At 47.3% G+C, this 18,656-nt stretch overlaps 1 protein-coding gene across 2 annotated transcripts in view; it reads left to right on the top strand.

Annotated features, from left to right (window-relative positions):
• The window catches only part of LOC146020086 (phosphatidylethanolamine-binding protein 4-like), a 20,701-nt gene extending 2,045 nt beyond the window's left edge, over window positions 1-18,656 (top strand). Inside the window, exons 1-2 of one of the 2 annotated variants that reach the window (XR_014450720.1) lie at window positions 2,667-2,795; window positions 18,013-18,144. Coding sequence is in view for 1 of the 2 variants with exons in the window: in XM_083152903.1 (XP_083009029.1) it covers window positions 18,013-18,553 (541 nt within the window). In the remaining variant the exon portion in view is untranslated. Of the gene's footprint in view, window positions 1-2,666; window positions 2,796-18,012 lie in introns of those variants that run through there. The other variant, XM_083152903.1, reaches the window with a different exon arrangement.

The following is an 18,656-nucleotide window of genomic DNA, read 5'->3' as shown; positions in this document are numbered from 1 at the left end:
CGGGAGTATCAGAGAATGGGGTATATGAGTAGGGGAAGAGGGCGGGAGTATCAGAGAATGGTTGAATGAATAGGGGGTGTAAGAGAATGGGGTGTATGAGTAGAGAATGTAAGAGATTGGGGTGTAAGAGAATGTGGTGTATGAGTAGGGGAAGAGGGCGGGAGTATCAGAGAATGGTTGAATGAATAGGGGGTGTAAGAGAATGGGGTGTATGAGTAGGGGAAGGTGGTGGGAGGGGGTGTCAGAGAAGGGATATGGTCATTAGGTCTACACCAACTAGGTCGACAAGCATTGGGTTGACACCACTAGGTCGACATGGGTCAAGGTCGACAGGAGTCTAGGTCGACACATGCATTAGGTCAACATGGGCTAGGTTAACAGTCAAAAGGTCAACATGGGGTTTTTCACTGTTTTTTGAGCCGATATGTGCGTGGTGAGAGAGTAAAATAGTGTGCCAAGCGTAGCGAGGTACCATGCGCAAAGTATAGCGAGGGGATGTGGTGCACTTCAAACTGTGTCCATGTCGACTGTGTTGTCATTCGGGTAAAAAAAAACTGTGAAAACCCCCATGTCGACCTTTTGACTGTCGACCTTGCCCATGTCGACCTAATGTCCTGTCGACCTTGACCCATGTCAACATTGCTGCCTGTCAACCCAATGCTTGTCGACCTAGTTGGTGTAGACCTAACAACCCACACCCTCAGTGAATATGTGGCAATTGCCTTGTAGCACTAGATAAAGGATGCAGGAGTGAATAAATGTGGGGCCCGGACGGGGTCCCGACAGTCATTTACCGACAGCCACCGGCTATTCTCCCTCTGTGGGGGTCCACCGTGCCCGCAGCGTGGCAAGCGCAGCAAACCCGAAAGGGGCTTTGTTGCGCTCACCATTCTGTTTGAGTCTGGCCAGTCGGAATCCCGACGTCGGGATAATGACTGTCGGACCCCTATATTACACCCATAAATGCAAAGGGAACTTGGTATAGAGGGGTAGTGTCCTAGAGAAGAGGTCATATAGAAATGATGGGGTTAAAGAGGTGAGCTGATGATAAATAAGTGGGTACTTTATCAGTGTAAGGGGGTACTTGGCTGAATAGATGGACTGTAACAGCGGGAGGGGGGGGGGGTTATAAGCCATGTGCACAGAGACCCGCACATGTTTATATAAATAGTGGACCCTAATTAGCATACATTTGATGCTCGTATGATGTAATAAAGGGGTCGGCTAACATCAGAGGGATGAGAATGCAGGATGACAGCCAAGGGGGGGGGGAGAGTGACTTAATGCATTAAGGTTAGGAGAAGAAATAAGCTTACCAAAGATGGAGGGGGGGGGGGAGAAATTAATATTTGGGGGAGGAGGCCCCGGACCAATGATTACACGACTGAGGTAACCCTTTAGCTGCTTTGCTAATAACACTAAAAGCTTGGTCTCATCTGTACTGTACATTGCTACAGACAGAACGGAGGACAGCTGCAGCTCTGCATTTCCCAGACAGTACACGGAACATGTCACTGAGGTGTATATGTGTACATGCGGTGTATGTGGGAATCAGCACCTGCTGATAGCGCAAGGGGAGCAGCTGCATGCTCAGTATGAGGTTCCACTACGTCATTACCCTGGAGAAGGCATGGGATTACTATGGCAGAATACCTGTCCTGTATGTTGGAATTAACAGCTGTATGTTGGAATTAACAGCTATACACTATGGGGGTTATTCCGGTTCACTCCTTCTGGCAAATTCCTTCTTAAATGGACAAAACCATGGCCCTTATTCTGAATCGGACGGTACGGCCCGCGTGCGGCCGTACCGCCGATGTTTTTAGTCTGCACATGCGCAGAGGTCAATCTGCGCATGTGCAGCCCCATTCGCCGCAGACGTATTTCGTCCGCCGCAAAGGGGGCGTATAGGGGCGTGAGGGGCTTCATACCCTCATTTCCCTATGTATACGCCCCGCGTTTCATGGGCGTTCCCATGCAAACGCGGGGCGTATGCATGCTAATCAGGGTATGACGCCACTGATGGGGGCGGAAAGCTGACGTCGCCGGATGTCAGCTCTCAGCCCCCATACAAGCTATCACACGGACGATTGTCCGTGTGGTCTCAGCTTGCGGGAGCTGCTGTGGCGTGCGGCCCTGCCTTCGATGGTCGACGACCATCGAATGCAGGGGGCAGCTCCCACCATGGTGGAGGCGTACGCCCCACCATTTTTATGCGGATCGCCAGCCGTCCGTGTACGGACGGCCGTGGCGATCCGTCTCGTGGGCGGGGATTGGTTTGTGCGGCCGGAGCACCGTGTGCGGCTCCGGCCGCACCAACCAGAATAAGGGCCCATGTGCACTGTAGGGGGGGCAGATGTAACCTGTGCAGAGAGAATTCGATTTGGGTGAGTTTCTGTGCAGGGTAAATACTGGCTGCTTTATTTTCACACTGCAATATAGATCTCACTTTGAAGTAGCCCCCCCCCCCCCCCCCAAATCTAACTCTCGTTGCACAAGTAACATCTGCCCCACCTGCAGTGCACATGGTTTTGTCCATTTGAGATGGAATTTGCCAGAAGGTGTGAACCAGAATAACCCCCCCCCCCATGTCCTATTTTCTGCTAACAATTATGCTTCATCCAATCTCCTGCCATTTTGTTCACATTCATTATACTCCATGGACACTCGATCAGTGCGCCTCACTCAGAACAGTGTGGATTGTGACAGGGACCCAGGCGCTGACGCTGAGACGGGCGTTTGGCTGTATGCAGAGTGTATATATCGCTTTTTCACACCGCAGATGCCCCAGAATTGTAAGCACTTCAACTGCGACTCCACTTATGACGTAGTGTAACTGGGCTACAGTGGGCAGGGATACGGTCATTGGTCGACATGGCTAAGATAGACAGGTTTGGAAGGTAGACAGAAGCATAAGGTCGACATGAGTTAATCACTTTTTTTCTTTTTAAACCGACATGTGCCGACAGGTGATATTTCATACCCACTATGGCATGGCGGGAGAATAAAATAGTGTGACTGGCATAGCGAGGTGCCCGAAGCATGGCGAGCCATACCAGAGGATGCCGTACACTTTGACGGTATTTATGTCGACTATGTCGACATCCGGAACAAAACTGTGAAAACTGATGTCGACCTTTTGCCTGTCAACCTTCCCATTGTTGACCTAATGCTTTGTCAACATTCCAACCCTGTTGACCTTAGCCAGGAAAATGGCCACTGCACTATTACCAAGTGATCTGCGCTGCTGCAGCATCAACACGGAACTTAAGAGAAAAGATCATAGAAACGTGGGTGCAAGGTGCACTGATACAGGGGATACGGTCATTGGGTCACCACCAAGTAGGTTGACACCACTACGTCGACATGCAGGTAGGTCGACCTGACTTTAGGTCGACAGGGTCATTAGGTCGACATGGGTTATTCGACAGGGTCAATATGTCGACATGGGGAAGGTCGACAGTCAAAAGGTCGACATGTTTTTGTTTGTTTTTTACTGTTTTTTGAGACGACACGTGCCGATATTTCATGCCCTAAAATCCACTAGGGCATGGTGGGAGAATAAAATAGTGTGCGAGCGCAGTGAGCCATGCGAGGGGATGTGGTGCTATGTTGCAGTGTCCATGTCGACACCACATGTGCCGACAGGCGGTATTTTTTGCCCTACCATCCACTAGGGCGTGGTGGGAGAATGAAATAGTGCATAGCAAGCCATGCGAGGGAACGTGGTACTACGTTTTAGTGTTTATGTTGACTGTGTCGACATTCGGATGGGAAAAAAACATGTCGACTTTTTTCACTGTCGACCTTACCCATATCGACCTAATGACCCTGTCGACCTAACCCATGTCAACCTTTAGCCATGTCGACCTTTCTGCATGTCAACCTTATGCCCTGTTGACCTAATGCTTGTCGACCTAATGATCCATACCCCCAATATAGATACACCAATAATAATGGTGTATTGTCATGTAGGCAGAGTTCAGTGAAGGAGTGCCAACACAACGCCTGGCTGTGCAGCCTTGGACGTAAGTGCATATTCGCATTTATTACTACCGGCATCCCCATCACAGGCCAAGCAGGTGCCGGACGGGTTCCCGACAGTCAGGATCCCAACTGTCAAAACACCAACAGCCGGGTGGCTCCACGACCCCCATAGAGGGAGAATAGAATAGGTGGCGTGCCCGCAAGGGGCTTTTTTGCGCTCGCCATGGTGTCTGACTCCGGGCAGTCGGGATCCCAACGTCGGGATAATGACTGTCGTAGTCCCATACCACACCCGGTCAAGCCTATGTATCCCACAGCCTACATGACTGGGGAAGACACTGCAATAATCAGAATTCTTCCTTTCGGTCTTTGAAGCATTCCAGCCCTGTCTTAGGGGGTTATATTGGTTCACTCTTTCTGACAAATTCCTTCTTAGATGGACAAAACCATGTGCACTGCAGGTGGGGCAGTCCGATGGCACAGAGGGCAGGCAGGGGGCGGCGGAGTAGTGTATACTAGCAGTAGCCTTTGCGGGCGGCGGGAGTCAGCGGTGGCGGCAGATTTGTTTAAAACACTGGGCTGCCCTGTGATTGGCTGAGCTCTCTCAACCAATCACAGGGCAGCCCAGTGCTTTAAACAATTCTCCCACCACCCGCAAGTGCAACTGCTAGCGCTACACTACTCTGCCGCCCCTGATATGAGACACAGGTTTGCCGCCAGCGGTCCCTAGGGCCCCCTCTCCCCAAACCCCACACCGCTGAATACGTCCCCTCCCACCCACGGATTGTATTTGCGCGATCGCATGTGGTTAAAAACCACATGTAACTGCTCCTACAATTCGATAGATATTATGTGCAGCACATAATATCTATCGACGTGACATTCGACGGCGTGCCCGCGCATCACGTCGAAAAGTACCTTAAAACTGCATACAATCATTTGATTTATTGACCAGAATTGGTCGAAATCAAATGATTGTATACAATATCTCACAAGTATATGGGCAGCATAAGAAGGATTTTGTCAGAAAGAGTGAACTAGAATAAGGCCCTTAGTTCTGTCCTGGAGTACTATCTTACTGTGAAGGCCTATGAGTGGATTCGGTATGATATACCTACAATCAAAATACCGACGGTCAAAATACCGACATCTAAAATACAGACATGGTCAAAATACCGACAACCATTGACCGACGGTAAAAATACCGACATTTAAAATTTGCACAGGTCAAAAAGTATACATGAGTTAATCATATTTTTTTGGGCTGTATGTTGACATAGGTCGACATGAAACCCGTATGAGTGTACCGCGTCCCCTCGCTACGCTCAGCACACTATTTTATTCTCCCTCCATGTCGGTATTTTGTCCGTCGGTCAATGATTGTCGATATTTTGATTGTAGGTAAATTGACTGCATCGCCTATGAGTAGCTGGTTAGACTGTAGTCCTGATATAGAGTTACCAGTAAGCCTTTTTGAAGCAAAAGCTTTGAAAGCTAGTCTGCTACCTTGTGTGTTTGTGCATGCTCGAGAGAGAGAGATGCAGTTTCACTCTCTGCCAGCAGATGGCAGTGTTTCGTAGACTCATGGGGTGAAATGTAATAGGATGAGAGATTCAGAAAGTGAGAGATTTGGTAAGAAATCTCCAGTTTTTTTAAAGTGGCAATCATTTATACTGCAAAATCACACTTTTTTTGCTGTGTAAATGATTGCCACTTTAAAAAAACTGGAGATTTCTTACCAAATCTCTCACTTTCTGAATCTCTCATCCTATTACATTTCACCCAATGTCATTAGACATTTATATAGATGATATGCTTATGCCACTACAGCTGCGAATGTGTACACAGCAACTGTGCGAAAATACCACAGCCGCCTGGTTTTATATCGAGGTGCCAACTGGTAGCTTGCCCGGCTACAAAGAGGCATCAGCCACAGATCAGTGGATTAATGTAACATCTGAGTGGCCTTGTTGTTGTGCAGCATGGCCGCAGGTAGTAATCAGGTTTTTGGTTTGAATCAGGCCTTGTGACCTAAAGTGATATTCCGCATTGACTATGGTTTCTGATATCCTGCGCATTTTAAACATTGCTCCTCTTGTACCAAGGGACCTCACTGTATAACAGGAAACCCCAGCCCACGTCCTCACATCTCCAGCAGCGGCCGGCATTATTGACACCTGCAATGATGGATCTGTGAGCATGGTCTATTTCCACTGTAGCTGCACTTTTTCCCGCTGGCAGAGGTGCACTGCAGTATGCTGTGGGGCATTTTTAAAGACCGTTCCTTGAGAAAAGCCCAGTAACCCAAAGCAAGCAATCAGTCTTTCTCTCTGGTGCAATTTAAATATCATCATCTTTTATTGCGAAGGTGTAAGAACTAGGGAGGATAATTCAGAGAGACTAAAGGCCCATACACCCTGGGCGACTTTGAGCTGAAAGTCGCTCAAAACAGCATGTTTGAGCGGCTTTCAGTTGAAAGCCGCCCAGTGTGTATGGACCGGTGAGTGCTGCTGCACGCTCCTGCATCATTGAGGACAGCTTTGCATAGCTCTGCACTACGCAAAGCCATCCTCCCCCTCCATCGGCGCTGGGCAGGGGGAAAGACGTTCAGTGTGTATGCACTGAGGGGCTTTCCCCACAGCGATGATAGTGATCATCACTGTCCATACACGCTGGGCATAGTCGCCCTTTAGCTGTGGGAGTGGTGGACCAGAGAAAAGGTGATAATAGGCAACCGAGGCTAGGCAAAGGTCTGAGGAATTGAGGTGGGGCATTTCCAGGGCCGTCAAGAACTGAGATGGGCCTGGATATTGGGGGGGGGGGCACAGTTCCCTACCAGCAGCTGTTGTAAATGGGCCCTTCCAACTAGCCCGGACATTTGACAGCTCATTTTGCTTACCTTTTTTTGCACCAGCACTTTGTATGTTATGTTTGTCAGCCTCCCTGATGAAAAGGCTTTGGCCGTGAAACGTTGATGCTATGGCTCTGATTTTATCACCATTATCTGCTTGAATACACTACTATAGACTGCAGCATGCTGGCTTCTGTGTTCATTTAGCAATATTTCTCAATGAAACTATGTGATTATATATATAGATATATAAAATGTAAGAATACTTGGAAGGTTTCAACTAATTCACTAACCATTTTATTCCTAAGAACATACATTCCGAGTTGCCTCCCAGGTAGCTTGCTAGAGGTATTTCAATAAGACATTAAAACAATAAAAAAAAACTCCAGCCAGTACGCAGTCATTCTTCCTGAGTGACCGGGTGGGATAACATTGCCATCTAGCAGTAATTAGATAGAATCTCCCATAATTGATATGGGGGTCAAGCTCCTTCAAAAACAGACTCAAGACTTTCCTGCTTACTCAAGCACTTCCTTCATTCCCTTAAGTATTGTTTATGAAAAGCTTTTCTGTACTTCATTGTTCCTGTTCTGTATTACATTAATTCTATCTTTTAAGCTTCTTGAGTCTTATTTGAGAAAGAGCGCCATAGAAATAAAATTATTATTATTACAGGCTTTCCCTTCCTACCATTCGTGCCGGCATGCAGTCTGTTTCATAGTGGTGATAGTTCATTCCTCATTGGCTGCTTACTGTGGACCAGGCTTCTGCGGTAGCTAGAGATAGGCTAAGTGCCTATCCGGTAGTCATAGGATACAGCCATCTACCGGTAGAGGTTTAGTCAGTGGCCGAACTATGGAGGGTGCAGGGGGTGCAATTGCTATGGGGCCCGGGCCTTTGGGGGGCCCGATGGCTCTGCAGGCACCCCCTGCACCCTTTTATTCTATTCGAGTAATGCCACACGGCAGTGTCAGGCTCAGCAGCGCTGTCCCTTACACCCTTCCCGTTCCCTGTGAGCAGCGTGCAGTGCGGGGACGGAGAAGTGGTGATCCAGCCCCTCTGACCTCTCTGGTGGTGCAGGCCGGGGCTCGACGTCACTACCTAGTGACCAGCCCCAGCGTAAATCACGCTGTGCGCCGCAGTTGCATGGGAGGGAGCCGACTACAGAAAAGAGCATAGCTCTGCAGCAGCTGAGACCCGGCGCCGATGCGTGAAAGACCGGCGCCATAAGGAGACCTTGGCCTTCCCTCAATACTGGAGGTAAACTGCAGCACTTATGTTTACACAACAAAGCATGTACTGATATGGACGGTGTAGGGGAGGGGGAGGATGAGATTAGGATAGGCTCTCCATCTAACCTCTCTCAGATCTCCATCTCCCTCCCTCTCTCCCTCCCTCCATCTCTCTCTCTACCTCCCTCCCTCATTCTCTCTCCCCCCTCTCTCTCCCTCCCCCCCTCTCTCTCTCCCTCCTCTCTCTCTCTCCCCCCCTCTCTCACCCCACTCTCTCTCTGCCCCCCATTCTGCTGTATCTAACCTTTCTTTATCTCTCTCCTGCACTCTCTACCCCCACCTCTCACTCCCTCTCCATCTAACCTCTCTCTCTCTCTCTCTCTTTCTTCCTCTCCTCTGCTCTCCCCTGCGCTTCTCATCCATCTACATTCTAAACTCTCTCTCTCCTTGACACCCTCTTTGACTCTTAATTCCTTCTTTCTTCATGCCACCCCGAGGGGCATTGTAGTGACAATTTGGGGGGCCCTTTCAGGATTTTGCTATGAGGCCCGGAAGGTGCTTGTTACGCCCCTGGGTTTAGTGCTTCCAAACAATGGGGGTTATTTTGGTTCACTATTTCTGACAAATTCCTTCTTAGATGGACAAAACCATGTGCACTGCAGGTGGGGCAGATGTAACTTGTGCAGAGAGAATTCGATTCGGGTGGGGTTTTACTTCAAAGTGAGATCTATATTGCAGTGTAAAATAATGCAGCCAGTATTTTCCCTGCACAGAAACAAAATAAATCACCCAAATCTAAATCTCTCTGCACATTTTACGTCTGCCCCCCCCTGCAGTGCACATGGTTTTGTCCATCTAAGAAGGAATTTGTCAGAAAGAATGAACCAAAATAACCCCCAATGTTACTAAGGAACTGTATTGGGAAGATGCAACATACTGTACAGGATCTACCCACCTCAAGATATTCAAACCAGGCTGGCAGTCTTCTTTATTTGCAAAAAAAGAAAAAGTATGTCGCTGGGTGATGCACCTAGAGAGTAATTTTATTAAAAAGTAACTTTTATTGGTTATATCTTTAAAAAGTATTAGACACACATAATCACAAACATTTGAACACAAAAGTGATTTAAAAGGGATAATATACCCCAACTCTGTTTTGTCCCTTTTCAGGTTTCCCAAATTATCAATTTTTATTACATCATAAATCCACTGTTATATACTGTATCATACCAGATTTATTTATAATTGATGTGCGAGTCAAATAAATTGTCCACCTGGCCCCATCAATATACTATGGGGATCAATGCCGCAATAGGTGGGTTAATGATTGTTATAGATAACCCGCAAAATTAACAATGGCGGGATTCCGGGTAGGTATATGGTTAACACTGTGTCCAAGTGTGGTGTCAGCTTTTGACGTGACCTGCCACCTCACAGTCAGATCGCCACACCACCGCACCGTTCGGGCACACGGTTCCTGCTACTGCCCGCTATGTGACAGATTCGGCCGAGCGCCTGAGATAAGCGCTGTCGGCTCTGGATCTGCACACTAGATCAGAGTATAACGGTGTGAACGTCACACCACCGCGTCCTCTGAAGCGTGCCCAGTGAGGACTGGCACACATTCTTTGCGGCTCAGGCTGGACACAATTTACAAACAAAATTTACACATAGGTATGTGGGAAGGGGAATATGGAGTCAAATCAGAGGCTGACAGGGTCAGCGTACACTTCGCTTAGAGAGCTTCATCAGGGCCAGTTGCGGCATTGATCCCCATAGTATCCCCATAGTATATTGATGCTGCCAGGTGGACAATTTATTTGACTCGCACATCAATATAAATAAATCTGGTATGATAAAGTATATAACAGTGGATTTATGATGTAATAAAAACTGATAATTTGGGAAACCTGAAAAGGGACAAAACAGAGTTGGGGTATATTATCCCTTTTAAATCACTTTTGTGTTCAAATGTTTGTGATTGTGTGTGTCCAATAATTATAAAGTAGACACCCACACACACAATACAGCAGGGAGTTCGGAAGTGTAATACACAGATCTGCAGAGTGTTTGTACACATTCACAGCTAATACAGATGCCGCTCACAATTGGATTTGAACTCGCATGGCAGCAGTCGGCCCGCCGCATTCATCCGCTGATTATAGACAAGGCAGAATGACCCCTGCCATCCACATGGCTAAGATACCACACATTAGCTATTTGGAGTTAACTCATTTAACAGCAATCTGTTATTCGAGTTAATCTCTGGAATATTTGGATTAAACAGTCATTTGATTTAACACAGCAACGGTCACAAATGCTTAATTAACCACTTAACTGTCAAATATGTTTAACAAATCTATTAGAAATGGTATTTTTTTTATTTAAATCAATAAGGTTACGATTAAAAAAACATACCACTATTTTAGTTTAATCTAAAAAAAAAAATCTAAAATAAATAAATAAACCACCTAGTACCGTCCAGGGCCATGTCTAACCGAACATTGATCGCATCACCACATCACCCTCCTATTCATAGAATGTCCATTGAAGTATTACTCCTGTAATCATAGACTAAGGCCTGATTCTGGTTCACTTGCAAAAGCAAATTCTCTCTCTAATGGACAATACCATGTGAACTGCAGGTGGAGCAGATGTAACACGTGCTGAGAGAGTTAGATTTGGGTGGTGTATCAAGCTAATATCTATACTGCAGTGTAAAAATAAAGCTGCCAGTATTTACTCTGCACAGAAACAAAATAACACCAAAATCTAACTCTCTCTGCATGTTACATCTGCTCCCCCACAGTGCACATGGTTTTGTTGATTTATTATTATTATTTATTAAGTTTCTTATAAAGCGCACACATATTCCACAGCGCTTTACAGAGTATAGTTGAACATTCACATCATTGGGTATTCTCGGGCACTTGGGTATCTGGCACTTGTGTGCGTTTGGGTATTTTGGAGTTAGGGCGCTCGGTGTGTTCAGGTATTTGGACGCTCAGGTATTCTTGGGAGGTTGGGTTGCTCGTGCAAGTTGGGGGCACTCGGCTGTTCCGGCACGTTCGGGTGTGGGGGCGATCAGGCACGTTCGGGAGCTCAAGTGTTTAGGCTCCCAGGTTATAAGTAGGGGGGAAGCAGGTCAATGGGGTGAGCGACGCCACACTTTCTATTCTGAACTCCATGCCGACGTGGATAGTGGGGGTATGAAAAGGTCGGAGGACGCGATGCCCGCGATGGGCGCCTAGGTAACAAGTACAGATAAATCTTTTGTTAAGGAGAGTTCAAACCTTAAATCCCAGATCTTTATAGTGTGTGGACACCTCTGAATGACCTACTACCAGGTGGTTTTTCAAATCTTGCTAATGACCCTTGGTTTGCTGGGGAAAAACATGTTTTGTGTGTCTTTCTAGTCTAGAACATGCACATGAGGGGCATTACTAATTGGTGCAGCTTTTGGTTTGTTTTTGTTCATGAAAAGATGCTGATTGTATTCTACTCAAATGCGGCAGCCTGTCAACTCTTTCCCCACTGCCTGACTCCCTGCAATGGGGGAGGGGGTTGCGGGACTGACTCCCCAGGCCCGGGTAAAAAGTACCTCTTAATGCCACTGCACAAAGCACATTGGGTGTGATGTCCCTTGTGTTCTAGGAAGTGTGGAAGATATTTATCAAAGCTTCGAGAGACGTAATGTAGAGAGAGAGAGAGAGAGAGAAAGTGTCAGCACCTGTCAGTTTTCAAACACATATGGTAAAATGACAGTTAGGAGCTGATTGATCATTACTTTATCTCTCTCCAAACTTTGATAAAATATGGGACAACAATAAAGTTGCTGCCATATATTTTCCTCTACAAAAGCCCAACCGATATCCAGTGTCGGACTGAGAATTAAAGGGCCCACCAGGTAATGCAGTGTTAGGGGCCCTTGTTTAGGGGTGCGGCTAATCTCCACAGAGGGTGTGGCCAGCTGCCACAGAGGTCTGGCTAATCATTAGGGAGTGTAACATCAATGAATATATAGTAAATACTTCTAGTTTATGCATAATAATGTACCAGATTAATAATGGCAATGGACTGTAAAAAATGCACCATTGCCCCAAGAGGAACTAAGGCCCCTAGGCAGTGGGGCCCACCGGTGGTTTCCCCTGTACCCCTGTGGGCCAGTCCAACCCTCCCGATATATGTATTGCCCAACATTTCCTATTTTATCCATTTGCTAAATCTCTTCAGCTGGTTTTCCCCCATTTTACTATTCCAACAAACTGAGCTGAATAACTGCTTTAAAGATGTCACATCAATTATTCAGCCCAGTCCTAGTTTCCGCAATAGGAAAGAGTTCCGTTCAGCAGATGCGGCTGTGAAATATGACTAATATGCCAGACACATTAGCATAAGAATACAAGCTTAGAATAAGTGCTTATCCCTTGGTGTCAGTCAAAGCTGGTCCTGAAACAAATCACACCGCCCCAAAAGAAGGAGTTCAGGATGGCGGATGGAGAAGGTGCATATACCCCTCCTAAACTTATGGAACAGAAGAACGTAAGACAGATAGCTTTCCTCAGTGTCTCTTAGTAAAATGGACATTTATAGCTGTTACCTATTTTCTTCCTGCACAGAAACATCACTTCCACCCATTCCAATATGGCGTATGGATTTATTCTAGAGACGCCAATGTTCTTTTGTGGCTTCAAACATGAAAAGGCCCATGTTTTATTCACTAGGATAGGAAGTAGCATGTTAGTGAATATGGGGAACTAATGTTGGCAGTTACAAAGTCAATGCTACAGTACATGATAATGATAAGGCTCTCATACACTAGTCCGACTTGTCCCAAGGACACGTCGGACCTGATTTCCCTTGAGCTCGCATAGGATTTGGCGGGGGGGGGGGGGGGGGGGGGTTTAAAAAACAAACCCATTCAAAATAATGGGCGGCCGCTGATTGGCTGAAAGAGCTTTCTCAGCCAATCAGTAGCCACCCATTCTTTTGTATTTTTTGTTTTTTATTTCATGCCCACCGCAAGCCTGGGATGCAGAGTAGGGGGATCGCCTCTCCTGCCCGGTGCTTCCCCGCTCTGCAGATAGGTGTCGCACAGCATCGGATGCAGTGGCGGATCCACCAAGGGGCGATTAGGGGTGGTCGCCCCGGGGCCCCACACATCAAGGGCCCCCACACTCCAGATGGGTGGTGGGTGTCAGGCACAGGGCCGCCGAGAGGCAGGGGGGGCGGGTACATTTTACCTGGGCCCGGGCCTTCCAGGGGGGCCCGGGTCCAGACACACACTTTAAAAAAAATATTTATTGGGCTGCGGGTGCGTCGGGATGACAAGGACCTGTCCACCCGCCCGCCCATGTGTCCGGCCACCCGCCCGCCCATGTGTCCAGCCACCCACCCGTCAGCTGCGGCTGCCCCAGCCTTCCCCTGTCTGTCCGTCCCCTGCACACAGAGAGACAGACTCTAGAAGTCATAGTTCACCTCTAGCGTCTGACAGGAAGCACAGCTCTGCACTTCCTGGTAACGCTGCAGAGCTGTGCTCCCTGTCAGAGACGCTGGAAGTGAAAAATGACTTCTAGCGTCTGTCTCTCTGTGCGCAGGGGAAGGCAGGGTACAGCAGGGGCAGCTGCAGCTGATGGGTGGGTGGCAGGACACACACGGGCACATATTAACCCCTTGGCAACGAGCTAGAACCCCTGGCAACGGAAATCCCCCTTGGCAACGAGCATTAACCCCTGGCAAAAAATATTAACCCCTTGGCAACATCCAATAACCCCTGGCAATGAGCAAGAACCCCTGGCAATGGACAATAAACCCCCCTTGGCAACGAGCAAGAACCCCTGGAAACGTACATTAACCCCCCTTGGCAATGAGCATTAACCCCTGGGAACAAATATAAACCCGTTGGCAACAAGCAAAAACCCCTGGTAATGCATATTAATCCCTTGGCAATGAGCAAGAACCCCTGGCAACGCACATTAACCCCCCCTTGGCAACGAGCAAGAACCCCTGGCAATGCACATTAACCCCCCCTTGGCAACGGACATTAACCACCTTGGCAACGGACATTAACCCCCTTGGCAATGGACATTAACCCCCTTGGCAACAAGCCGGTAATTTATAATGTATGTATTTGTATTTATTAGAAGCCTTACTGTGGGGGGCAATGTGGTGTGGCATAGTCAGTGTGTATCGACTTTTGTGTGACATCCCATTTTTTTGGGACGGTCCTGCGGGAATTAGACACTGCACGCGTCTAATTAGGCAGGCAGAGAGGCTGAGGGAATGGCCAGCAGTTCACACAGCACTGGCCATGCCCTCACAGAGACAAAACGGCGGCCAAAAATTTTTGGCGCGTGCCTCTGGCACGAAATATATTCCTTTCTCCACTGCGAAAGTTGAGAGGTATGCATTAGGTGTGAGGGGCATTGCAATGTGTGGCATAATGGGTGAGATTTAATAGGATGAGAGATTCAGAAAGTGAGAGATTTGGTGAGAAATCTCCAGTTTTTTTAAAGCGGCAATCATTTACACTGCAAGATCAAACTGGTTTTGCAGTGTAAATGATTGCCGCTTTAAAAAAAAACTGGAGATTTCTCACTTTTTGAATCTCTCATCCTATTAAATCTCACCCAATGTGTCAGGGGCATTACAGTGTGCAGCATAGTATCATAGGCATTGTGGTGAGCTGCATCATGTTTCAGAGAAATGGCGGTTTGTGGCATAATGTATCGCTCGCTCAGACACTGCCCGGCTGTTCCTGACACGGCGTGCGGCCTGCGCTGGGTGTCTCGATCATAGTTCACGCTGCGCTGGCTGCAGCACTGACCACCAGCGCCAGAACCTGCTTGCCGCCGGGCCTCCCACATCCTCCCACATCATACCCGACGCCGGAACCTGCTCGCCACTGGGCCTCCCACATCCTCCCACATCATACCCAACACCTGAACCTGCTCGCCACCGGGACTCCAACGTCGCTCATGTCTACCCGACGCCTGCCTATGCACTGCGGACGCCTGCCCCCCTCCGCAGCTCAGAAAAAGTAAGTGTGGGGGCACAGCTCGCCACTCCAGGGGGGCCCCTGACACTGTTGTACCGGGCCCAGGATTTCTCTTGGCAGCCCTGAATGTGATAATTAGCAGAAAACACACACACACACACAGGGGTGGACCCGGCGCATACACACTGGCCTCACCTCTGGTGCAATAGCCTATAAATGCGGCTCAAAGTATACACTGGAACATTAGAGTACTTTTTTTGTTTGTGATAGCTTCTCTGTATATCTCCATGGTTATTCCCACTTTCAATGATAACTCATACTTGCCTACTTTTGAAAACTAGTTTTAGTGAGATTCCAAGTGCTAGTAAAATGTGCCGTGCTGTTGAGGGGGGGGGGGGGTAGCGTAGTCAGTCAGCGTTACGCAGTTAACATAGTCAGACAGCGCTTATTACATTGTGTGGGAACCATTGACCATTTCACCTGCCTGACATGACAGGTGTGAATGTGTTCCTGGAACACCCCCACTATCCACGCCAGCCCAAAGCATGGAGTGTGTAGCGAGCCCCACGAAAGGATGCGGTAAGCGTCCTCCTGACCTGTTCATACCACCACTATCCATGTCGGCGTAGAGTTGAATGCATAAAGCGCATAGAGCCACCGAGCCTGAAGCGTGGCGATCGCAGCGAGCCCCGCGAGGGGCGCGGAATACACGTCAAGTAATCCGCATACACCGCCCCCCTAAACTGGGCAGCATCTCCCTGAAGCAGAGACGGGCAGGGAGATGCTCCCCAGCCCCCGTGATACTGGGACGCGCGGGAATCTGAAATTTGGTATGGCATTGTTTGAAAGATGGTAGTGCAGGACAGTAATACCAACTTTGCTCAGCAACGCCACCTTGTCTTCAAACACTGGCACTTATTGAGCCGGACTCATTCAATACATTCAGAAATGCGGTAAAAATCCTGAAACCAGGGTTTTAAACCATATTTTTTCTTTAGTGAATCCCGCTCATAAAGAGTTATTAGCATATTGTACAGTATCTGCAGCTCTATTAAGGATAACAGAAGCACAATTACCAATGTAGTTTCAAAAAAAGTCTCAAAGCACAGAACAATAGTTGTAAACAAGAGACTTGTTAACAAGTATGTTTCAGTGTGTGTGTGTGTGTGTGTGCGCGTGTGCGTGTGTCACACCTTCCGGACCCTTGAGGAAGGTGTACCATTATACACACACAATCAAAAGGGCATTGGGCTGCAGCTCAATATTATGCCTTTTTGGACTTGACCAGTGAAACAGCAGCTGTCGGGTTCCTATAGCACGGGCTGGAGCAGATGAGTTTGTTTGTTTGAATGGTACTTATATGTTAGTTAGGTGCCCAATTAGCATACGTATGCTAACTTAGGAAAATCGCATCGCATCGCATGGGCTATTTTAAGGGGCATGCGATGCAATGCGATTTTCCTACATAATTTATTCACTGCTCTTTTAGCCCTGGGGGATCGCATCAAATCGCATCGCACCTCCCGCAAAATCGCATGCGATTGCATGCGATTTTATAGGGTGTGCGATGCCATTACATTAGGTATACAATAATATGATTGTATGTCCTAAAAATAGCTTTTACGCCCCCCCCCCTACTATCCACGCCACCCCGAAGCATGGCGAGCGCAGCGGAAGGCGTCCTCCGAACTTTTCATACCCCCACTATCCACGTCAGTGTGGAGTTGACTTTCTATAGTGTGGCGAGCGCAGCAAGCCACCGACCCAGAAGCGTGGCGAGCGAACGCGGATTACTTTGCCACGCTTCGGGCTCGGTGACTTGCTGCGCTCGCAACACTACACAAAATCAACTCCACACCGACGTGGATAGAGGGGGTATGAAAAGGTCGGAGTAGGCAGGGCGAGCATAGCGAGCCATGCTTCGGGGTGGCGTGGATAGTGGGGGGGGGGGGGGGTGCGTAAAAGCAATTTTTAGGACATACAATCATATTATTGTATACCTAATGTAATGGCATCGCACACCCTATAAAATCGCATGCAATCGCATGCGATTTTGCGTCAGGTGCGATGCGATACCTTGGGGGCACACAGAGATGTGAATAAATTACATTAAAAATCCCATCGCATTGCACATCACATGACACTAAAATGGCCCATGCGATGCGATTTCCCTACGCAGAATAGCCCACTAAGCAAATAGCTCAGTGGGCACCCAACTAACATATAAGTACCGTTTGAATTATTCAATGCCACTAACTGGTCCTACTTACTGTATAAATACATACATGTGATGGCGATACAAGCATCAGTCATGATAGAGTCTTGCAGTTTTAAATGTGCTGACAAAATGCAGTTCCAGTAGTTTGTGTAAGTAATAACATTACACTTAAAAATACCATAAATACACAATCAATCATTGACTCTACCTTTAAAGTTAAGAGACAGTCCTGAATTGCAGTGAGCTAATAAGGTGTAAACCATAACATTTGGAATGTGACCACTGCCCATGGAGTGTGGTTGGGTGAAATAATTGTAGAAATGTCAATATCATCCAAATACTATATTTGAAAAAGTCAGATTGTACTTAAATTGTAAGGACATTACTATTCTGTAAACAATTTTTTTTTTTTTTTTTTTTTTTTAGCAAAAGTGTGATTAACAAACAACAGTAAGCTCAGGGAAATCACAGAGCTAACTGAAGCTTCATTCAAATTTGAGTAATTATGACATCACAGAATGACAGAGCTAACTGAAGCTTCATTCAAATTTGAGTAATTATGACATCACAGATATAGAATCATAGAACTCGGGCAAAGCATAAGAGTTTGCAGACAAGCACTGGCCAGAACGCATAGTGGTGACTTCTTGACAAGACTTGCTAATATGTCAAGGTTATTATTTCAGGTTGGATTCCTGCTTTCATTCTTATCCATCACTTCTTGTAGGCCTATTTCATGCGACTTTGAGCCTATCCTTGGAGATGACACCAGTTTCTGCAGTACTGATCTTCATGTTATATACCCCGAGATGGGTGATGCCTCCTGTATTTATATACCAAAATGTAATGGATATCATAGTGGCTTGACACAAAATTGGGGACCTCCTTTGATCAAATATGACAACGCCAAGCCAGAAATGATGTATACATTGATTATGGTGGATCCAGACGTTCCAAACAGACTCAAGCCAATATACAGATTCTGGAGACACTGGCTCATCACTGATATACCAGGTGATGTTCTCCTCAGAGGCGAAGACGTAACTGGAAATGTCTTATCATCTTACTATCGACCAAATGCACCAACACAAACAGGATTTCACAGATACCAGTTCCTGCTCTACGTGCAAAATCCAGGATATTCTCCCGTTCTCCTATCGGGCGAGGAGCCTCGTGCAAGTTGGGATGTTACCGAATTTGTCCAACGGTCTGCCTTAGGTGATCCTGTAGCCACCTCTCAATTCATGGTCATTCACCCGCTCCAGTAGGATTCCATAACTGTGCGGTTTTAAACTGAAGCAAGAAACAGATTCAAATGTTTGGAAGGCTGTTAATGATAAAACATCTAGGGGTAGATGTATGAAGCAGTGA

This window comes from Crinia signifera, chromosome 7 (assembly GCF_055691185.1).
Source record: "Crinia signifera chromosome 7, ASM5569118v1, whole genome shotgun sequence".
Taxonomy (NCBI): domain Eukaryota; kingdom Metazoa; phylum Chordata; class Amphibia; order Anura; family Myobatrachidae; genus Crinia; species Crinia signifera.
Note: the sequence above shows the minus strand (reverse complement) of the source record. Positions and strands in the feature narration are given on the sequence as shown.